Consider the following 25,051-nt stretch of genomic DNA (forward strand, 5'->3'; position numbering starts at 1 on the left):
ATAAAGTCGCATGAGCCTGTGGAACAAAAAGTAATTCAGTCTTAACAACTAGCTTAAATTTGTTACAAAATGGAGTTTGTCTCTGCAGGGAGCCAGTAACAGGATTAAGAACAAGGGGTCTATTGTGCTGATATCAGATTAAACTGCTGATATCTACAGGCTAATCATCTGATGCTCATTTAAACTAAAGCTCAGCAAGATATACCAGAACACATGATCCTAACACATGGTCGTAACACATGATTTTCTATGAAAAGGAGTCATAGACTTACCGGAAACTACAGAAACTGAAAGAATTATGTAAAGTAACCAAAAAGAAACCAAAACTAAACAAAACCCCCAAAAGAATAAGCCTGAAGGGATTAGTATCTGAAGGATTGGCTGTAAATCTAGATGTTGCAAATTTAAGGTACAGTAAGACATATTTGATCCATCAGCAATTTTAGAAATATCCAATTAACTCCACTTTATGGAGTTAAAAAGAAATCTATTCCATGCAACCATACATGGTTCTCATTTGATGTGTAAAGTGTATCAACTGGATTACATTACAGATCAGTTGTCTATAAAGCAGTAATAACTGACTTAGCCGTTCTAAGGCTGTGTGGTGTCTGTACCCCAAATAATTTCAGTTCAATTACAGTGTAATGCATGTGAATCACCAGCCTATTTCAGGATACTAGCTAGATGCTAAATACCACTCAAGGCAATGCTGAATATTTACTTAGTGTCAGTAATACACTGACCCTAATAACAATCCCACATAAGCACAAGGTACAAGAAAAAATTTTGAAGTCATATCCTAAGATTCGAACGTTAAATTGCCGTATTTCACCAAATACGTTACAGACACTACCACCCTGTCCCATCTCCCAAAAAACCAAACCAAACAACCCACAGATATTTCAACACGTATATCATTGCTATTCGGAAACTAAGCAAGGAACATGACTTTGGAATTCCCCCTACAAATCAGATATGTGGGCATTAAAAAATATATAATTTTCAAAAATCCTTTTTGCTGCCTTCCTGTGTATGAGAAGTAAACTGTGCACTCATCCATCCCTCACACTTTAGAATTTATAATTCTGAATGGTAACTTGTACCTTCATTGCCAGTGCTTCTTAACATATAGATCATATGTGTTTTTCAAGAAAAGGAGTTACACTTTTTTTTTTCTCCCCCTTAAGAATTATGCATTTGTGCCAGGATATTGCTACATTTGAAAAAGTTCAACAATTATACAAATAGAACAAATTCCCTTATTACAGTCTTGACAATTGTCCACAAAAGTCTGACAAAAGTAGAGAAGCCAGAAACATCTCTTTTCATGTAATTCTCACCAGCACTATTAGTTGCAGGGACTTTTCAAGCAAATGATAAATGCAGTATTTAAGTGTTTTCTCCAGAAAGAATGAAATCCAAAAGACTGGGAGTGGAGGTGATGGTGGGAGAGTGGATAATCAAAGTCTTGTGAGGAAGCCTAGATGTGTTTACAATAGTGGAAACTTCTGAGGAATGTATTTTCAACACAAGTAAAATCAGAACAGCTGTTCACAGCAGGTACTAAAAAACCACCCCTGGATTTCTGCACTGCACTAACCATGCTATCAGATCAATCATTAATTAGGAGAGAAGACAGTGACATAATACAGCTTAATTGTTCTCCATTTTGCATCTCCAGCAAGGGCTATTAAACAAATTTTCTGGACTACTGCAAAGACAAAACCACGGTTGTCTTTTATTTAGTATGTAAGGCTAAATAAAGAAGCCTTATCATACTATACAGACTGTTAAATAAACTCATGAAAGGCTGTAACACAGAAGTTTATTCCCCAAACTTCTACCTTAAGCCTAAAAAAAAAAAAAAGAATTATTTGCATAGCAGTTTATTCCTTTCATCATTATGACTTTAGAGCTCCACATCCAGAAAAGTCACACTACATCAATTACCCTGAAGTAGCTAAGGAAATACAACTTTTCTATATTTTTTCCTTTGTTAAAAGACATTAGGTACCCTTTCACCCATACAGTATGTTTTCATTAGGTAATGTCCCACAAAAATAAACAAACTGTGACTCACAAAAAGCCCTGACACGACTATAAAATGTGGAACCCATGTGTAGTCTACAGTAGAAATAGTGTCTTACGAAACTGTCAATTCAAGCATATTAATAAGTCACTAGACATATACAGATTAAAAATCAGTTGCATGGAGTTAATGATTAAAAACAATTAAAAACCCTTCAATTTTCAAAGTCCAATACAAACATTAGTTAGTTCTCACACCCAACTGTCAACTCAGCTAAAACTTACAAAGCCTTGCACATACCAGATGGAAAATTGCTTGGCTTTTCTTATATAAAAATAATATCTTACCCTCATCTTTCACACAAACTGGAGGACATCACATTCAATGTTGCTATCCTGTCAATAAAATGTTTTCTGAATAGTTTATCAAAGCTCATGTTTCCTTTCTTGGCAAAACAACTTGCCTAGAGTTCTGAATAGTCAATTCCTCACCTTGCAGGAGTGGGGGTGTTGTGTGCAGATTTTCAGGAAGGGCTATCACTTAAGAAAAAACCAAAACAAAATCGAAGTCCCTCCCCACTGCAAAAAACCAACTTCCCTCCCAAAACCCACAATGGGCAGCTATAATCAATGATAACTCTCAGCCATGTGAATTCGTGAAATTCAGCATGTTAAGCATAAATCTGCTTAAAATTCTCCAGCTGCTGCCAAGGAATCTCCTCAGAACCATACAAGCGAAGAGGTACTACTGATCATCACAACCCTCTCATTATGCAACACAGTCGCTCCCTTGAAAATGTATAACTGACTGCAGACACTCTCAGTGCTTAGTCACTTTAAATGTTTTGAAACAATGTTTTTACTTTGGTATAATCGAAATTCTCTGATGTCTTACGGCTTTCTGGTAGGCACTATCAGTTTTCAAGGAAAGTACCATTGAACTTCCTATTTATTTGCAAATGAGAAAGGTGAGAATTAAGAGGTTCCTAGGTGGAATTTCAGGATATCAATACTAAAAAACCCAAACACACACACACACACAGAATCCAACAAATTCAAGGTCTTTCGTTAACTGCCTCTATCTCAGCAACCCAGTCAAGATTATCAAACTGGTTCCCTCGAGGGATTCTAGGTCCATTAAAAAGGTAAGATTTGGGGGTTTAACAATCCTAACAGAAGGGGAAGAGGGAAATGAGAATAAAAGCCTGTCAGAAAGTAGATAAAGTCAGATACATCCTACAGAAATTTAAGTTCACACACACTGCGGGATAAGCCATGGCAGGAAGGCAAGATGCTAAACAAAACTGTGCTCCTTGATTGACTTTACCAGAACATTTTTCACTGTGCTCTTCAAATGTTGTAGTTACATTTAAAGTGACTAGCTCTGAATATTTTACTAGTAATTTATTAAGATTTTGAAGAACATGGCAGAAATTTATTTGGCTAACACCAAAGCAATGCTTTGCTTATAGTTGTAACTATTTTAAAATTGTGATTTACAAACTCACTTGCCTAGTGTAATATAAATATATCTTCACTTTGTTAACTTTAATTCAGTAACAATTTGAATTATACATACAACCAATGCATGTATTTTTTTTTAATGCATATTATTCAGCTGATGGAACAAATCAACAAATTGTTAGCTTAAAAATTAAAAGAAAGTTATTTTTCCGTGTGATACTGGTCTTGTGTATAATGTATTATTCTGGTAAGTTACAGTGTACAGTCCACAGTTGTTTTTTGTTGTTCTTGTTTTTTTACTACTTCATCTGATGATAAAACCACTTAAATCCACTTATAAGAGACTGGGTAGTATCTTGTGGCAAAGTTACTGGTACAGTAGAGTTACAGTACTATAGTACACAAAACATCCCTCTTTCTGTATACAAATAAATACATCCATGATCCAAAGTCAGAGACTTCAGATGCTCCCAGTAGTCTGTATCTGATTTACCGACACCACAATAAATTTCAGCTCATGTTATTTTCAATTACATCTGATAATCTTTAAACAGATGTCTGGATTTTTTTTCATAATTTACACTTCAAGTAAAATAGAAATTATAAAAAAGTTTATAGTCATTCTGTAAACACGTTTATTCTGTAAACCGTCACATCAAGCTTGCATTATCACACACTTGCATCAGTTCCGGCGGCCTTCCTGAACCATTAATACTACTTGTGTTTGAATGACCTTGACTGCTTGGTATTTTTATAAACTGAATGTAAACACATTAAAACTGGCTTAAAAGAGAAAGTTCATTTAAGATTATTTGAGAGAGAGGAGAAAAAGAAAGGGCTTAAGATCATGATTTGAGAAAACAAGTCTCTGATACTGAATTTAGAAGGCACCTTTAACATAATGAGTCAGTAACCTCTAGAACAATTTCCCTGCCATACTTCATTTCCACCATCAGTTAGTTCCTCTTACACCATTTACTCTCTTAGGATGAGAGCAAAGACTTCTCTTGGTTTTGCTGTGATAATTTCTTACATGGCAATGTACATTTAATCTACATACTCATTAACATTCTAGAACTGAACCACAACACTGACTAGTCAATTTAAACCTTATTTCAAGACACTTCATTTATTCTTGCATGTCTGGTTAGATATCCAGTTTCATGTTCAGACAGTTTTCCATCTAAAAAACCCAAACCTACAAAAAGTTTAATATTTATTATATTTTCCAAAAACTGAAAGTTGTTTTTAAATAAGAAGAGATTTAGCTTCTGCATGCATGCCTCAAGCTGGCATGCAACTTCAGAATAATATTTAGACAGACTAATATTTATATAGCAAATACATGCCATATATAACAGATCTAAAGTCAATTCAGCACAGACTGGAAAACCTTCAATTGTTTGAACTGTGTAGAAGGTACATAACAACGCTGTCTCTGTGACTGCTCGTTTTTGCCTAGATCCAGTCCTGCCTGCCACCAATAACACATAGTCATACTTTGATGTAACCAGCTCTGCTACCAAGTGATGTAACAATTGCTCAGACCACAGAGAAAGTTCATTAATGACTACCAGGTTTGTTATATTTGGGATATGACTACTACCTGAACCACTCTCCTCTTTACGAAGTATTCTGACTTACAGCTAACTCCCAAAAGACGAGTCTTGCCAACACAAACATTATTCGACTGTATAGGCTTTGCAGACCTATGTGTTCTGCTGTACAACCACAGAACCTCCCAGAAAACCAGAAACTAATAAGACATGGTACCTCATGATTTAAGCACTAATAGCTGTTACGACAGAAGACAAAACCATGCAGTCATCTCAGCCTTTTCCACCAATTTAGAAAGAAATGAAATTACAAATTAATTTGAGAAAAAGGTTGTATAATGCTGACATAGTAGCTGCCAGGCAGAAACCACTCTTCGGAGGACTTTGTCTACCTCAGCTCTACAAGGAAAAGGCCCAACATGATAAAAAGTTTTATTTATACAAGTAAGTATAAATCACTACTGATATACTTTAGAAACTCTGGTAAAGAATGCTGGAACAATAGAAACAAATATAAAACCAACTTAATAAGGAGTACTGTTCATACAAAATTATTTTTAAAACAATCATAAAAGGATACATCTAGGAGCTAGGCACAAACCATTCCAGTGAAACAGAAACAGGTACCCCCAGAAAGCTAGAAGCCTTGAGAAGGACTGGTGAGGTCTGACAAAACAAGCAGTAGAGTACAAAGACTTCAGATGATGTCACGGTGAATGAGACTAATTGGATTTGTGGATTAGCAGGAATTGAATTTTGTTTGGGATATGGGTGAGAGGAATATTATACATGGCCAGGGCTGCACATTTTCCTGGGAAACTGGAGACAGTGCAGAAGACGGCCAAAACAGTTAAAACAGTTATGACATTCAAGCTAAAGAAATAAATCAATTTAAGTTTTATCAAAAAGATGATCTAAAGATAATTTAATTGTGACATAAATATTTCCCTAAGGTTGGTGATGGGGAATGGTGAAAAAAACATAACTTGAACAAACACCTGAAAACGGAAGCAAGGAAATTCAAACCTGAGAAAAAGAGAAAAAAGTGGACAGACCAGCAGTAACAGTAGAAATAGCTAACTGAGCTACCAAGGTAGTTACTATTCCAGTGAATTCAGACTAGGTTGGGAGACTTTCTGGCAGATGAGCTTTAACTGACTGATTCATTAGAAGGGTAGTTAAGAAATTTGTGTTCAGATTACTTGTTATTCCCCTTTCACACACACAAAAAATCTAGGCAAATAGGAAGCAAAGTAAGCAAGGCACCTAATGTCATGGTTGATGATACAGTATCTTCTTTCAAAGACCAGGTTATTCTGAACAGTCTGAATTTAATGGATACAAGCCCATCAGTTTATTGTTCTGTCAAGTTGGTACATGAATATCTAAGTTAAACAAATAAACATTTTTCCCCACCACTACCTAGTAAAATTGTTCTCTATTTTACTCCCTTAACAATATCCCCAGCGACTACAACAGTATTTCTTTCCACTAAAAAATTTAACTGTGCCCGAATGCAAAAATGCAATTCCACTTTTACAGTCAGAAGGTGAAGAACCTCCCCCCAGTAGCCTTTTACACCTTTAGATGCTGTACCTGAGAGTCTGAACAAAGCTGACAAACCTAACAGAGGCAGAACTGAATCCCAAAAAACATGGGCACCAGTGCTAAGAAATCTATCCTTATTACAGAAATGAGTATGGGCATATTTTCTATAGCAGGGAGACAATACTTTTTTATTTCCTTCAGCTGGAGAAAAAGAGACTAAAGAACCTTGGGGACACAATGGAAGATATCTGGAAGATCCAGATTTGATTCACCATCAAAAGAATACCTTAACTTTGAGAACCCTCCCAGATCCATTTGTCAAACTCAGACCTACAAGGTCATTAAAGCAGCAGGAAAAACTCTGCAAACCTCTAAATACCATACTGCTTCCTCGTGTTCTCCCAGAAAGAATCCCAGGCAGTGCTTCTGCTGAACACACTACATCTGCTTGTCTGCCTAAAGCTCTCAGATTACATAAAGGGCAACTCTACAAGCTCGGACCTTAGTCATACTCTGCCACACCTAAAGAACTCCAAGGTACCACAGGGTTTAAACCCAGAAGAATCTTTGTGAACCTAGCATAAACAAGCAAATTACCAACTCACAGCAGGCAACTCAGTCAGTACAAGACATGTAACAGCATAGAAAAAACTGACACACCCTCCCAAAAGTAAAGTCATTAAAACAATATTTAAAGATAGTATAGCAAAAGACAAAAATCCCAAAAGTATAAGATGTTTGGATAACAAAATGTACAGAGTCACCAGCTTCATATTTGTGACCCACTGGAAAACAAAGATTTGGGATTATGAGCTCTTCTTTTAAATTCTAAATTCGTTTGCACCTGAAATGTGGCACTTGGAAAACCAAAGCTAAAAGACAAATCCAGCCTTGCCCACTGACAGCCCAAAAAAAGATATAGAGAAACTCTGTATACATGTGTGTATGCACATATGCATTTCAAAAAGACAGTCAGTTTAGTGTCTGAAGTTTATCGGAATTAATTTTTTTTTATTCACAAATTCAACCTACCCTTGCAATGAAAGAAAGACTCATCCACAAAATGCACGCTTGAATTATTTTGCTGCAGGTCTCAGCACCTGTTCATGTTAAACTCTGGGTAAATGTAACAATTGGAAGGCATTCTTTATTTCAAATATACTACCTTGTCATTTACTCACTTTTATTTTTTAAGTGATTACAAAAAGCATTAACCACACACGTACAAGCAGTCATGTTATAGCTAATAGAACAGTTTCTATCTGCAAAGTGACTAAACATTTATAATGCATGATATATGCATAACTTCCAGGACCAATCTGTTTTGCAGGGCTGCATCAGAAAGTAATTCAAGCTATTTCCAGCCTCTACTGTGATATAACTATGCAAACTATATCTCTGCTTAATGAAAGATGACTTCCAGGTAAAGGATAGCATACACCCAAATTATTTGGAAAAAAAAGATGGCAGTCAACCTATTGTACTCTCAGTTTCACAACCATTCTGACAGGAACAGTTTTGCAGCCTGGTGCTAATTACTTCTGATACTGATTACTTCTGAAAGAACAGAGAGATTAGCATTTCAGTTAAAAAGCCGCTATTTTTATGCGCTCTGGATTATTAAAAATCTTTCTTGCATTAAGTTGAATTTCACTCCTTCATTAGGAAAACCATTACGTATGTACTTACCACAGGCTTTACAGGCAACAGCACAAATCTCTTCTGCAACATATTCTCCAGCTGGAAATTGTAGGTAATCTCCTCCTGTCTTCCCAGGAGAATGATAAAGGTACACTTGAAGCAATGGTTCTGTCTGCTTGGGTGCACTGGTATTCCCGTGGATGTCACCATTCTGGTGGACAGTAGAGGTTGCTGTACCTTCCATGTTTGTCATTGTAAGACAGGCCATTGTTTGTTTTGGTTCTGTTCAGACCATTTGCCTAAAAGAAATGTAAGGAGCACTTCTTAACTAACTGTATTTGGTTTTGCTTGTTATACCCCTACTTAATGATAGCACCATTCTGATACAGGAAAAACATTAACAGCTGAGGACAAAAAAATGGCTTAGAAGGTTTACCACAAGTTGAGCTTCTCTTTGATTTACTATGTAGCACTCGTCTGAAAAATAACACTGTGAGAGGAAAAACAAAATGAATTGGGAGTCCAACTAGAGGATTTATTATCTCTCACTCGATTTTACACAGTATGTGCTTACCTGTCCAACTGAAATGTGCTAGTTAAACCTGAAAGCCAACATAATCCCTTTAATGGCACCTGTGCAACTCATTATAATCATAGTTTAAACACAAAGATTGCACCGAGAATTTACAAGACAAAACAGCTAGCTAGGTCACAAACTGGCACTGATGAAAAGAAGGGTAGGAATAGCACCATTCAGATGAGTTTTAGTCTTAAGCAGATATTAAAACAAAACATGTGCTACCTGAGGTGAGACTAAAGAAGCAGACTTGTTTCACATCTACAAATGGGAGGACTTCCAAGACCTTCTTCTTTCAGAATAATTCTTTAAGTTTATTCATAAGGAACTCAAGCTAAAAATCCTCTCTGATAAAAGAAATCAAAGAAAAAAAACAGACTAATAACTCAATATGTAACCACAAATATTTGGTAATGAAAAAAGAATCAAGGTTTTTTTAAAAAAATTGAGACTGACAGCATATTCTAAAAGCTGGTGGCAGAATGTCTTTGCTCTTCTGTGACTTCATCATAATTTAATCAGTAAAATCCATGCTTATAATAAAAGCTTTGACCACAGTCTAGAAGCCTTGCTTTTATTAAAACTGATTCCAAATAACCACCACCTACAATTCAGCATTTCATATTCTCAAAATGCAGAATAGGTCTAAACAAGCCACTGGTTATAAATATTTGATTTTTTAGAATTATAAAATGGTTTGGGCTGCAATAAGATCTCCCCAGGGCCTCCTTTTCTCCAGGCTGAACAACCCCGACTCTCTCAGCCTTTCTTCAGAGGAGAGGTGCTCCAGCCCTCTGATCATTTTTGTGGCCCTCCTCTGGACCCACTCCACTCTTGTGCTGAGGCCCCCAGAGCTGGATGCAGCACTGCAGGTGGGGTCTCACTGGAGTGGAGCAGAGGGGCAGAATCACCTCCCTTGACCTGCTGGCCATGTTTTTTATATGATACAATTAGCCTTCTGGGCTTCAACTGCACATTGCCAATTCACATCTCATTTTTCACCTACTAATATCTCCAAGTCTTCCTCCACAGGGCTGCTCTCAATCGCTTCATCCCAGAGCCTGTATTGATATCAGGGGTTGCCCTGGCCCAGGTGCAGGACCTTGCACTTGGCCTTGTTGAACATCATGAGATTCACATGGGCCCATTCCTCAAGCCTGTCCAGGTCCCTCTGGATGGCATCCCTTCCCTCAAGCCCATCAGCTGTACCACTCAGCTTGGTGTCATTTCCAAAATTTGAGGGTCCACTCAATCCCACTGTGTGTCACTGATGAAGATGCTGAATGTTTAATAAAGGTATTAAACATAAAAATGTTACCATTTAACTTAAATATATTTTTATTGCTTTGCACAGGCAGATGGGTATTACATTCTTGAAGTGCAATATTCAAAAGCTTTTGTTTATATGGAACTACATTGCTCTATCAGAAAACAGCTGCTTGGAACATGGTTTCGTTTTGGTTGTTTATTTATTTATTTATTTTCTGCTCCTAACTACAATTACTGAGGAAACAATGAATGCATGATTATACATTTATGTGGGCTAAAGATGACTTGTGCTACAGTAACAGATCACAACAGTTAAGTCAACAGAAAAAAAGGCTAAACACCTTAAAGGAGGAAAACATTAACTTCATGAGCTACGTGACAGACATATGCAATTACACAACAGGAAGATAAAACTATGCTATCATGATGGTAATTCTGGGGTAAAGAAAAATAAAAAAAAGACACCATCACCAAGAGGAAAGCACAGCATTTTATTTCCGAAACTAAGCAACACAAAGAGCCAGTGTATCACCGACACATAAATCTGAATTTCTATGTGCAAGTGTCACTCACTACATTCCTTGGGCCCTGACCTGGAGTAGCACATGGATTCCCTATTCCTCATCCACAGAGCCAGGCACCTTTAAATTAAGATTGGTGCTTTCAGCTGGGAAGGCAGCACACAGGTAACAAGTGTTCAATTAAGGAAAAAAAATGCATTTCTCTTAGTCCATCAGGAATTCATGTTTCTTAGAAGAAAAATCATGACCACATCACTAGAAACATACTGTTTAAAATATTTTCCACTGCCTCTGTCAACAATATGTGAGTTGTAATGTTTGCACTCTACCACTTCCTTATACAAAACATTCACAGCTTTACTCTCCAGAGAAAGCCTTCTTTAATTACCACAGTAATTTTTCTAAAATACTTTAATACTAACCCTCTGCTGATTAAAAACCTTCACCTGAACTGACAGATCCTTTCATCTTGGTCACTTGGTATTATGTCTATCCAACATAGAATGGAAATACTTTATAGTACTAACTGAAAACCTGGCCAATTTCGAAAGTGAACTAAACAGGCATGCTCATGCCTAGATTTCCATCATCAAGTTTGTGTATTTACAAACACATTTGCCATTTCAAAAAAACCTCATCATCCCCTCCTTGTTTCTACATCAAAAACTCCATAAACCAAGAAGAGAATCTTGCTTAATCATACCCAGGAATATGAAATACCAAAGTGCATTAAAAAAAATGCGAAGTAAATACTGTAACAGAACACTCTGCTCTTTGTTGCACTGATTTCAAAGGTTTCATGCGACTATGTGAAAAATCTCCAGAGATACTACTTCTATATTTGTGTCACCACTTCAGTTTAAATAATTTTCAAATTTGCCTTTTATGTCAAAGTGCTGATGAAACAGGTAAAACCAAGAAATACTCCTGTATCAGTTTCTTCTCTGAAAAATAGAAAATAGATGTATATGACGAAGGCCAAGAAAATACAAGTAAACCATTTCTATGGACAGAGCTTCACGTGTGCAGTAATTGAAACACAGTCATCACTCACTGGCGGTGTGAAAAAGCTCATCATTAACAAAATTGCCTTCATCAGTATTTCTTAGCAGACAAGTCTCCAGTTGGACACACTTGGTATTTCTTTCTTTGTTCCATCCAGAGGCCATTGCATCAGCACAACAGGAACATTCAACACAGCAAAAATTTAATTGCTGTTCATCCAGAATATTTAAAATATGACCTATTCTTCTGATCATTGTAAAAGTTGAGCAATTTGAGACTAAATACACTGGGAGACATTAATCTACCAGTTGCAGAACATACTTGATTCCCATTTTCTGGGGTATACTGAACAGGTTTGTTATCATACTGTAATTCAAAAGAATTTCTGTGTTTGTGTAAAGAACGTAAAGGTTCATGTAAAGAATTCCCATAGCTGTATACAAGCATTTAATATACCTAAAAAAGTCCCATTCTGGGTGAGTTACTCACAGTACCACAGAAGTAACTGTTTGCCAAAAAGGAGCTATGTACTAGGTCCACACACATCTGAAATTCAATGACTGACAAAATCAAGACTCAGTAAAAGTGAAAAATGGCCTGTCCATTTATACATGTATCAAGAACATGTAACAAAATCTGGATGGAATATAAACATCTTGATTTGGACATCACAGTTACTAACTATAAAAGATCTGATTCTGGAACTGATGAACAGAGGATTTGATCCAATAGGATTATTTTAATGTTCCTAACCCTGACAATATTTCACATCACAGCTTCTAAAGGGTGTAATTAATCATCCCCGATATTGCTCTAACCGCAAGCACCAGCATCTACAATTCAACATGGTTACGTGCAACTCTGTTTCTGTCTGTACTTCCAATACACATAACTGAGGATTAATTTTACCAGCCATGCTGGGCTGCACTAATTCACATGGTTCTTTTTATGCCAACCAGGAAGAAATTTATGAGATTGAAAACTACCACTTAGGCAAGAAATTTCCTTAAAATGTGAAGGTCGTAAAAAATCCTTACGATTTAATAATACACAGCATTCACAGGCTGATTCAGAATAACATTTTTTTTCTTCTTATGGACAAATGGGGTTGTGGGATCTACCAGCTGTGTAAAATCTAAACTCTCTTCTTAAAAATAATGCTCCCTCACCACCAGTTTATGTCTTTTTCCTGTGGGTTTCTAGGGAAACCTCCAGGGCTAGGGTCCTAAGCCATACCATTTTAAACATACAACTTTGGGCGTTCAAAAAACGTTGCATTCTCTCACAACAGATAAATCCCCAACTGTTAATTACCTTTTATACTTGAGAAATCTCTCTGTGAAACATGAGAGTGATGAAGCCCTTTAAATAAGCACGTCACAAGTCACCCACTTGCTGCTGGTATCCACAGGAGGTCAGACAAAGCAGGCACACAAGCAGTGCTGGATCATAATGTATCTGCAATAAAAATACACTTAATATTAAAAGAAGTTAATGGCTGTGAACAATGGATAATGGATCATTATTTAGAATTTCACATTCTGTTTAGCTTCAGTTAGGAGTGGATCACTCCTGCCTCATTTGCCCAAATTCCTGTTGCCAAGAACTTTTTTAATTTAGGGCTTTTTAAATACAAAGTTAAAAAAATTAAAAACATTTCTGGTATTATCAGAGACTGCTTCTCAGTTCTAGCAAGAAATTGGTGTATGAAATAGACACCTGACTTACAATATAATTACCAATTTTTTTTGCACTCACAATGTTTTTTCTATGAATACAGCATCAGTTTAAGAACTGGTTGATGGCATTAAATGAAGAAAAGAGAAATAAAGGAAAAGTAATTACAAAAGGAGACATGCTTTGTTGACTTGTGTAGTAACACTCCCTTCAGCCAGAACAACTATTTCTCTTTGAAAACTGACAACAGCCACTCTTTTCAATGCAAGTGGAAGTTAACACCAAGTGTCTTGTTGCAGGAAGGACAAGGGCACACCCACCCTTGCTCTCTTTGCACAACATTTCTGTGGTTGCAAGGAACACCATTTGAAAGCACTTAGGCACAACAGCAGCTTCCTGCACCAGTGAAAAAATGATAAATTTTCTATGCTGGGAGAGTCACAACAAGGAAGGGACTAATAGACAAGCAAAAATTAACTCTAAACTGAATAGAGGAAGAAAAAAAATACAGTTTTTAAAGTTTAAATGGGACAGAATGCAGAATGAGAGAACTCTGCAAGTTTCATATTTGATGACTCTTCAGACAGAAATCTCCCTGGACAGGAAAGAAGGTGATCAACACAATTTCCTTAGCACCATGTGCTGTATCTACCCATCAATACCCCAAGAAAAGGAACCCATCTCAATAGGCAGTAAATTCAAATTCTCTCCCCAAAGAAGTCAGAATGTTATAGCAATGATTAGCCTTTTTCCCCTTGCAATACTGGCTTTAGAGATAAGCAGTTTTGCCTTATTTGGACAGCTGTGTTTTGTATGCACCTCCAGGGATTCTCCTTCAAATGCTGTCTAGCCAGCCAATTAAGATCTGATCCAAAGTCCAGTCAGTCAATGCAAGTTTTCCAGACCTGTATTACAGTGCCAGAAGGGGAAAGGGGGGTTGTTTAGAGCAGAGCAGTCTATCACTGACCTCCTGAGCATGCATTTCCATGAACACTGATCTGAGAGCACAGACTTCAAATGAAGCACAGAACCACCAGCTGCTCATGCAGGTTTCAGACTGAGGGGCATTGACAGGTATTTTAAATTATTTTGTATTTTAAAAGTATTGTTCCATGCTCAGAACAGCCTTGTATTCATCATTCACAGTCAGGCTCTTTGCTTTGAGCAAAACTGCATAAAGATTTAGCTACCACTAGTTAATTGTGTAGTTTTTCCATAAACTTCAGATCAGTTGCATAACATCATTAGCTATATGCGACAGCTGCTGACGAACTGATGGGACAAACCAGGTTAAGCTTACGAACTCAAGCCACTTCTACTCTACCTAACAGAGCCCAGTGGGATAAAGGTTGCAACATTTTGAATAAGCTCAGCGATATTGCAGCTTGCACTTCAAATACGAAAATTGGATAAGACAGCCTAATATCAAGTCTGTCCTTCTTCACATGACAAACAGAAAAATGATTGCTTACTTATGAAAGAGCAGCTCATAGCTCTGGACAAAAAGCCAGGAAATTTGGAGATTAAAAGCTCCAAGCTGAACAGGCTCATGGTGGTTATAGTAACATATTTCTCTCTCTCTTTCAAAGAGAGACTCAACCACTTTTTCTTCTGCACACATTTACAGACATACCTATTTACAGGATCTGCATCAAGACCTTAACTATTCACTTTACATACTTGCAGGCTGAGTAACTCTCATCTGACACAACGTGTTCTTTTAGCAGCAGAGTTGCAAAGAATGTTACCTACATTCCTCGCTGTACCAGTTTGACAGTGCACCGTCTTGCCAGTGCCCTAGCACCCCCATTTCCTCTTCCCCACAATTTGTTCAAGTCCACACCAGCTTACATTTCTATCAGCTGCAAGGATTTAAATGCCCAATTCCAAAATTAACTTAGAGTCTAATGAAACTCAGTCAAAATAAATAAGTGCATCACCTCCAAGTTGCCATTACCTGCAAAGAACACAATACAGAATTCTTTTGCAGAGGAGGTTCTACAACCTGCAACAGTCACTTCTCAGCAAGCCTTCAAAATTCGTATAAGTAGTTTTTATTGTGCCTGTCACTGAGTACCTTGAATACTCAATTTGCTAGCAAAAGAGGAGAAAGATCAGAATAGTATATTCTATTGACAAGTAAGGCCTTGAAGACTTAGGCTGTCTCCCATCAACTCAATACATTTATTGCCTATAGACTAGGACACCTTGTGTAAACTGAAGGTGACACAAATGTGCACACTTTCCATCTGCTTATACACACATCCTTCTTTCAATGAATTGGAATGAACATTATAAACATTAATCACAGAAGTCTTCAAGTACTTGTACATAAGTGGTTAAGATTGTAGGTAAGATACTAGAAAAGTCTCACAAATGTGCTAATAGGTCTTACGTTAGTAAGGGGAGAACATCAGTAAGTTCTGAAGAGTAGTGTGCGTCTTGTAACAAGACCAACAAAATAATTTTTTTACCTCTAAAACCAAGATTAGACTAAGAAGAGGAGTCAGTTTCCCACTTCTGTTTTGATTAGTTTGTTTGGTTTACACTTAATATGCATACTTAATTATAGTCTTCATAATTCAGTTTGAATATACAGAGAAATGAAGCACAACTAAACTTTCACATAACATTCATCCAGCATGGCCTGTTATGCTATGAAAAATTTAAAATCTTAAAAAGATAACAATAGTATTCATATTCTGCACACAACATGCAGTATTCCTTGCATATCTGGTCTGATTTGCTTTGTGTATGCCGTTTGGTTTTGTGGGGGTTTTTTAAACACGGAAGTATATTAAATTCAAGGAAGCAAATGCATATGTTATTTTGACAGGCAATGAAGCATTGTATTTTTAAGACATCAGCATGTGCAGAAATGCCAGTGCTCCTTAATGGACAAACAAGAGATTCTAAAGTCTTTGTTCAGTCAGAACACACTATATCAGCTAGTAGTTCACAAATCTCACAGCAACAGATTTACACCTTTCCATCACAGGCTCACAAGAAAACATTCTTCTGTGTAACTTTATCAAAATATTTAACAATACCTTTAAAAATACTAACCAATCTAGAAAATCTGAGAACATGTTCCATTGCTTAGACAACAGATGCCAAGCTTACACGTAAAGTTAATCCGTGCTTTAAATGCATCATCTTCTGCAATAAGAAAACTCTCGTCTTTTCCCAGGTAGTACTTGCTACAGCTTTAAAAATAGCTTTCACAGAAACATAAAATATTGTCTTCAAACATGTTTAAAGACGTTTTGTAGAGAAAGAGTAGGTCTTCAGTTCTCATGGTCTTTTTCTAACAGGCTTTGCTTATTGAGGGATCTGAAAGTTGCGCTGCCACAAGGTAAAGCCACTGACACAAGGTAACAACTGCTCATATAAGAAAATTGCAAGAAGTTTGAGTGACTCCAAAGGAATGTTCCGGTTTCATCCGCTGTACATTAGTATCACACAAGGATTTTTAATATATCAAAATTTGAATGTACATGGTAACAAGCAGATACATAAGGAAGATGACAGACTAACATATCAATGACAAAACATATGCTAAAAAAAAGTGGAGAAGCAAAGATAACATTTGCTTACAGTTTTCACTTGGCAAAACCACTGCCTGTATCAGCAGTTCAGCAAGAGTCCATGAACTTTGGGAAGAGTAATGATCCTGGCCTGATCCGCTTGCATGACACAAACGAACTAAGTGGATAGAAACTGTTAGTAGGACGATTTTAGTCTTAATTCTTATTAGGAACTTTTTTAAAAAAAAAAATCATCGGGATTTCTAAGTTCTTCAAAACAGAATGAAGCCCTTGCTTTAGCTTATCCCAAGAAGAAAGCTACGTAGGGGTCCTGAATGAACAATACATCATAGAAGCCTCAGCATCACAGTAACCTGCCAAGCAGGTGAGTTACCAGAAAAGCAACCAAATCAAAGGCCTGCACACAGGCAACAGCTCTGCTTAGGTTCCATCAGAACTTTGGCAAAAGTTGGCCCGTAACTGCAAAACATTTCAATTTCACCATGCTGATAAATTTCAGCAAAAGACTATTTCATCAGAAAATTTCCAAGCAATTCAAATGGTTGCCCAATTGTTTTAGCAAAGATTATCTCCTGAGACAGTGGCATATGAGGATTCCTAGTCCATTCAGAGCCACCATTATCTGTACAGCTTTATATGCACAGAGGACATAGGAAAAGTAAACACGGTAAGTCAGAAAGACCTTTTGCATGAAGTACATGGAAAATGTCACCAATTTCTCATTATTCCCTTACACATCTCTCAAATTCCTCTGAACTGATGCAATAAAAGATAACAGCAAAATTAAGACTCTGATATTTTCACAAGTACGCCACATCATACTAGACTGTTCCGTGAACTTTACTGAAAACTGAATTCTGTTTAATAGGTCAGACTGTGAAATAAGGGTTAATTAGTAAAGCAGAGGTCTTCCTTAACTGATTCTTTAATTTCTTTCAAAAAGGTATAAAAGAATTGCCTGTGCTTCTATGTGCATGGAGCAAATTAACTCAAAGTAAAAACTGTTGCTGAGGATTGCTCACTACTAGTCTGATACTGCTTGGTGGCTTCTGGTTACAAAAAAAAAAGGAGAACCGCTGTCCTACATTGAACAATCAAAGCACTGGCTTCTATGTAAAAACAACTACCAGTGAATTACCAAGAACTTAGGAAACAACAGAAAAAGATTAAAAAATAAAAGTCACATTTCAAAGTGGAAAAAAATATTCCAACTCACCACTGAAACCAAAAGAGTATTTTTCTATTAGAAGGCATTTTTGCTGAAAACAGAGTCTAGGGGAAAAACCCTTCAACAACCTCTAGAGAACACATACAACAGTTATAGCTACACTCACAGGTTAAAATGAATATTGAAAGTGCAAACAGAAGCAAAAAATACAACAGCAAAGCAGTTTGTCAAATTCCTTGGCTTTCTTAAACATTGCAAGATTGAGATAGTGGGGAGGTGATGATGGAAGACACTTTTGAAGAAAGCAAGCTATAGTTTTCCAAATGCAATTCCCAGTGTCATAATTAAAGAGGGATTTGTCAAAACATGAACCAACAGTTGTTGCTACAGTACTGTGTTGCCAAAGAGTAGCACTGACAGTTACAAAACAGATGCCAGTTTAGCAGATGCTGTCAAAAACCAAGCAGGCTACACTAAGCTATCAGAAGTCATACACATTTCGTGTTGCAGTCTGAGTACTGAACAGTGGCCCAGCGGACACCACCAGCCATATTGCCATGGAAAAGGTTTCTAAACTGTTACTCTTCTCTCAGCCTCCAACGACCCGTCCTTTTTCCTGTGGCAGGCAGGGATTTCTCAGGCAAATGTCTGCTCTCAACAGGTTAACTGTGGAAGAAAGAACAGCCAAGACCCACCACTTGCTGTAGTTTGGTACTTCTCAAGGGCGTCAGACCTTTGTCAAAGTTCTTTATCCTCTCCAACTACAGGAGTGCTCTGGAGCTCCGAGTCTATTAAAAAAAGGTATCTTCTAGGCAATAGCAATGCAACAGCTTCATCAGGCAGCACTAAATGCTAGTAGAAAATACAAGGTTCTCTTCCTTCACAGAAGACAAAGGGTTTCTCACAGCAAACACTTCTGTGAGGAAAACCAGTCATAACTCTTTCCAGTTGCCATTGGCTATTAGGACAAGTCGCCTAGCTTGCGACTGTCCAGGAAGCTTTTCCCAAGACCTGGATTTTAAGAAGCTAAACTCTTTTGGACTTTCCTTCTGAATTTGGTCATCTCCCTTTTCTTGCCCTCTTATCTCACTTCCCCAGTCTGGCAACTTCCCTCCTCAGAGGTTAGTAAAACTACTGCTTCTACAATAACTGTCATATGTGTTTACACTGTGTGCAGAAACTCATGAGGGCTGAAGAGCTAGAAATTTCTTCCTGTGAACCAGGAGAAGACTGGGGAGGGGGGGCGGGGAGGAAGGGCAGTGACACTGCTAGTCTCCTGTCAGCAAGTAGAAGGTATACAGAAGGAGGAAGAAGCAAAATAAAGACAAAAAGCATCAAAACAACATTTAAAACCTTCTTTCCCCTCTGTGGGTTAAGCCACTTTTGTTTTGTGTCTTACTCTTTTCCAACACAGCTTGAATTTTGTAGCATCACTAAAATGGGGTGGGGTGGGGGTAGCGGTGTGCAGCAACAGGAAAAAAAAAAGAAAATGAAATCAGGAAAGATCCTGATTACTGATGAAGTATCAGAATACCTTAAGAAAAAACTGTTAGTAAAACTTCAAAGACAGATTAAGGAAATTTGCAGTCACCTTATGTACAGCGAGAAATAATTGCTCACAACAGTATCACTATGCCTCTTTGCTATATTGTTCTAGATGAAGAGGCACCTCCAAGTTTCAACAACCAGAGTTTCATGACCAGGACTACTTTCCTCTGCCTAACTTCTAAATATCTATCTTTAGAGGTTACAAGTATACTTTTACACCTTACCGTACAGGGTAAGGTGTCATGGAGAATATAATCACAACCCCAAACACCTTTTCTGCCTATGAAAAGAGAAAACAAAGAGATCCACTATGCTCTTTACAATATTGTAAGATGTCCCCCATTGCCACTTCCACTTTTGTGGGTTCTTTGGTTTCTTTCCTCTCCCAGTTGTCACCACCTGACAAAAGGAAAAGGTAAAGTGGTCTTGACAAGAACATTGCATAATACACTGCACGATAAAGCATGCATGACCTTGTTTCCTGTAACATTTTTTCGGTGAAAAATGTGGGGGAGTAAAAGACTAGTAAATCTGAGACAGTCATCAAAAATGTCAAAACATCTGGATGAATACCCTCATGCGTATCCCAGCTTTTACACTACCTGAAGAGAGTTTGAAAACATGTGCTTCAACAAATTAGCCCTTCAACAAATAACTGCCAGCATGTAAACAGGATAACATTTAAGTCAGAGTGAATCAGCAATCTCTACCGAACAGCCAAGAGCAATAGCTGCCAGTGTCTTCTCTGGCCTCTTCAGAAAGACCATCTGCATCTTCAGCTTACACTGCTTTTTCAGCTTCAGTTTAGAAATTGTGTATCAACAGGCCAGACCTGATGCAAATTTCACGTATTAATTCCCTCCTCAAGGTGCAGGGTTCTAGGGGATTTTGATGCTGTTTCCCAAAGAGACACCGTTGGAAAAGTGCTTAAAATTTTGTAGAAGAAACAAAGGTAGTTCTTTACAAAGACACATCAGTTGCAGAACCCCGGAACAGCAATATTATTTAGAAGTGCTTGACTTTGAATTACCTTTGTTTGTAGAAAATGTAATTCCATACAATGCAACCTATATAAGATGCCTCACATTTTAATTTAAGTTTTCTTCGGTATAGCAGGTGCAGCTGAAAACCTAGGTAAGATTATAACCTGAAGCACTAGACTAGCTAATAAAAAACCTGCCTTAAAAAAACCAAACAAAAACCACCAACAACAAAAAATCCAAACCACAACACCTCCCCCTTATCCCCCAATTTAGATCCTATGCAGGTTCAGCAAGGCTACAAGTGGACATTGTGCACAAACTAAATCACATTTATAAATCCTTACAGAATCAGAGTCTGGTTACATAATGTAACACAACAAAACATGAAAAAGACCCTCTGAGACACCCAAGCAAAAATCTTGTGAGACAGTGCCACAGATATATATGAAATCAAGTGATTTATGTAAACGAAAGTTTAAATAAATACTAATACTCCAAAAACTAAAACTATGCAAATATATTCACAAGCCTATCAATGATTTAGAGTTCAACTACCATATAGAAATATTGCAGTTTCTGTCATTCTTTGATAGAAGGGCTGAAATATTTTTTAAAAATGAATAAATTAGTTTTTTAAAACCTATTTTAATGCTTCATATTGTTGAATAATTTACTATAGCAATGTTGACATTTTATCTTTATAATTCAGGAAAATGTACTTGCTTGATAGTTTACTTAATGCTTCCTTAATCATCAATGGCCTGAGAGCTCTCCACTTGTTCCCTATCTGAAATACCAGCCAGCTTTTGCAAAGATACCGTACTACATGCTTTGCCAAGATCACGTTATCTCTATAAACACAGATTGTCAAAAAAAAATGGAAGCCAAAAAACCCAGGGCTCTGAAAGTAAACAAAGGTTCATCACAAAATGTACCATTAGCGGAGATTCTGCAAACCTCTGATGAAAGTGACACAAAAAAGAAAAGTTTAGTTAAAACAACCATATCTTCTTAATGTAACATTTCAAATAGTCTGTGTTCTCCTGTACATTAAAAAAAAAAGAGTGGTGCTTCCCCCCACTGGAAACTAGTCAAGTTATCATCATATGTGTCCAGTACTTACAGAACGCTGTTTTGAGTACGATTATGCAATTCAAAGGTATGTTTTACTTTTAAAGAGAAAGAAAATATTCCCAATTAAGATACACTTACAAAGAGCTCTTTATATTCATATTGCATATTTCCCCAAGTTCTGAATTAAGAATTATACAAAACTCTTTTCATGATTCTTGATATCGTGTCTTGAAAAAGCATAAGGAAATTGCAGAAAGTAAGAATGGGAGAACTGTGCACCAACAGAGCAAAATGCTCCAGCAGACTACCTGACATAGGTTCAAGAAAAAAAACATAGTGGAAAAGTAACTAATGATTTAAACAGGGGATACAATGGCTACAGAATAAATACCTTTTTGAAATACAACTCTCTTTTTCTCTCTGAGAAACAAGAATATCAAACTACTGGAACAAACAGTCAGGAAAGCAGTAGATCGTCAGGAGCAGATGCGCTGCTGCAAAATAGGCTTTAGATAAACCCATGTTACTGACCTCGGTGAAGGATGAAAGCTGAAATGTAACTGGCCTATGATACATAGAAGATCAGATAAGAAGATACAGTGTTCTTTTCTGGATTTCAAAATGTGCTGCTATAGATTGTGCTATTATCAGTTCCTTTATGATAAGGCACTATAAAATAAAGATGAAACATTTATGGCATGGCAGTATTTTTAACCTGATAAGTTGCTTATAAAAAAGTTATATTACAAATTTTCCACTGAACAATTATTCAACTAGTCTCAAAAGTCTATCTGATGATAAAAAAATAGAAAAAAACTTAACACACAAGTCTCTCAATATATAAGTCAAATTCCAACACAAGCTTTGCCTCTGAGCCCTTAAGTCTAGGTCTTTCATCTGCATTTCAATCATGGATGAGTTCACACTCCTCTAAAGTCAGTCCTGCAGATGTACCCACTCAGTAATGCAAACCAAGGCTCATCAGTTCTTCCTGATAGATCCCACTCCAAGACAGAAACCATACTGTTTCAATCTTGCCTAAAGGTGGTGTTTTGCCACCCACTTTTGGATGGGAAAATTAAAATCTACCTGAGATTATCTGTTCAAAATTTAGGAAACTCTATTCTAAATAACAGGACAAGATGGGCTTCTTCCTAGATCAATCACAAACTGACAAATCACTTCAGTTTTCTACAGAACTTTTCAGCATAATATATATACTTATTTGCTGCTTCACCTCAACTCTGCCAAACAAAGAATTTCAGAGCTTTCTGACAGGGTTTGGAACAAGCTGCTGCAATGGTGTAGACTTCCGTGGACCTCAAGAACCACTTCCCAAGGCAAAACAAAAAAAGATTAAGTATTCCACACTACTTAACATGCAGCTAATGAAGAGATGACAAAAACAAGCTATGACCATGATGCAATGAAAAATCAAGTTAGCCCTCCCCAAAAGGCCTGTTACAGATACTGCAGACTCCGACACATTTATTTCACCAAATAAAATTACTTCTAATTAGATAAGCTGGAGGTAGGTCTAGGATGCAAGTGAAATACAGTGTATTACAGCCTTTTTTTTTACTTGCAACCTACACCAAATAAGACATGCCTCCACCTGAACTAGTCACTCTAAGAGGTTTTTGCACATACATTTTCAGGTGTAAGACAAACTGCTGAGACCCACTGAAATCAACCAGGAGTTTAAAACCGACTGTGGTCTCTCCTCTCTTTATGCATGCTTTGAGCTCCTGAAGATATTCCCTAACAAACTACAAATTACTATAAATACTATTAGTTATTGGATTTGTTAAATTTATATTCCAATTAGCAAACTAAATCCAATTAAAAATCCTAAGCAGGAATTAAAAGTGTCTGAAAGGACCACTTCTGACCAGGCACTCCAGGATCTATAAATGGATATCCCTCTACCCTCTCCTGCCCTTAAGCATTTGCCACATCTGCTCACCTACCAGTAAACAATCTTTTAAATAGATTTTTTTTCTTAATTGGTACATAGTAAGGACTTTGACCACTAGCATATGCAAGAAACAGTCCACTCACACCAAGATCCAAACTAAACATCACGATATTTGTCTGCCAATTCATCAAGTAACAACTGAATTGAGTTTCATTTTGTTAAAGCAAATAAGGTCGCAGCACAATTACATCCCTCTGACTGGCACACAGATAAAAAGAAAATGTAAAAAACCCCACCCAAATAACAGGAGAAGCTAGACCATGGCCTTAATTTTTTAGATCACTGATAGCATTCTTTGATATCAAATTTATTTAGAAACAAAGCCCGGCAATGCAGCTTTGCTGTAGAAGACAAAAGCATGCTTCTATCAGTGACAAACTTAGGCTCAGTGCCATCACATTACTTCCAATATTCTAGGGAATCTTTACCTATTTGCATAACTCCATAACTATGCATAGTAATCTTCATATTTCCAGTTTGCATTGCACTTCAGGACTAGCGTGCTTTACATAAACCATTTTCACCTTGGTTATTTTCCAGACATAACACCAGTACAAGGGTCTAAACTATTTGCCTATGTTCATACTGTGAGCCACCAGTAGATCAGATATAAACAGAATTCTTTGTTTCACAAAATAATTAATAATTTCATTGTACCTCATGATTCCTTTCAAGGAAGGTAAATAGTTGAAAAATTAAGTAACACCATAAAGGAAGTGCTGTTGAAATCTCCAAACTGCTTAAACACTGCAAAAGGAAATCCACCTTAGAATCCAACCCTTACCATCACTCTCCCCATACACAGTGTCTTGGTTTCATTTTTCAGTTTTAGTATATACAGGAAACCTAAGGCAGGGGAAAAAAAAAGAAACTCTCCTGAACACACAAAGTTCAATACAAAAGGCATGTGTAAGAAAAAAAAAAATCAAACCATACCATGGGGGTGGTGGTGGTGGGAATAGACAAAAGACATAGATACAATATATATAACACGTTTCAAAGTAACAGCACATTAATCCTGCAAACTGTTTAAGATTTCATTCATCAATTACTCTTCAAAGTTCAGTAAAAAGAGAATTGGGTAACAAATGTGACACTACTGTGAACATCTCTATCAAAATCCGTGGGTATACTGTTCAGTACCTCCTAGGTGACCAAGGTATCCCTCACGCCTTCAACAGAAACAGGATTCTTGGTGGCCCTGTGGTACTGGATCCACTCTTAGTGTTGTCACTATGTAGACTTAATGCCTGCCTCTGCATTATTCCAAGCAGTAAATAAAACAAGTCCACACAAATAAGCTCTTGTTATTCTTTCATCCCTATTCAGGACTGATAGGTTCTAAAAGAAGTGAAGTTCATCTCATTTAGCAGATGCTTGCCCTCGCACTCCCCTGAAAACTGTTAATAGACAACATCACCATTTAACACTTGACACCATCAACCTACTGGCGTAAGCAGCAT

General features: G+C 37.1%; 1 protein-coding gene across 19 annotated transcripts in view; it reads right to left on the reverse strand.

Annotated features, from left to right (window-relative positions):
- Window positions 1-25,051, reverse strand: part of JAK2 (Janus kinase 2) — a 94,984-nt gene that overhangs the window by 39,351 nt on the left and 30,582 nt on the right. For 7 of the 19 annotated variants that reach the window (XR_012658081.1, XM_075079565.1, XM_075079567.1 and 4 more), the window contains exons 3-4: window positions 12,927-13,070; window positions 8,289-8,539 (exon numbers count right to left, since the gene is read on the reverse strand). Coding sequence is in view for 15 of the 19 variants with exons in the window: in XM_075079565.1 (XP_074935666.1) it covers window positions 8,289-8,508 (220 nt within the window). In the remaining 4 variants the exon portion in view is untranslated. Of the gene's footprint in view, window positions 1-7,631; window positions 7,700-8,288; window positions 8,540-9,042; window positions 9,165-12,926; window positions 13,071-16,886; window positions 17,010-18,700; window positions 19,150-22,001; window positions 22,173-25,051 lie in introns of those variants that run through there. The other 12 variants (XM_075079571.1, XM_075079561.1, XM_075079569.1 and 9 more) reach the window with 10 other exon arrangements.

Source organism: Phalacrocorax aristotelis, chromosome Z (genome assembly GCF_949628215.1).
Source record: "Phalacrocorax aristotelis chromosome Z, bGulAri2.1, whole genome shotgun sequence".
In the NCBI taxonomy this organism is placed as follows: Eukaryota; Metazoa; Chordata; class Aves; order Suliformes; family Phalacrocoracidae; genus Phalacrocorax; species Phalacrocorax aristotelis.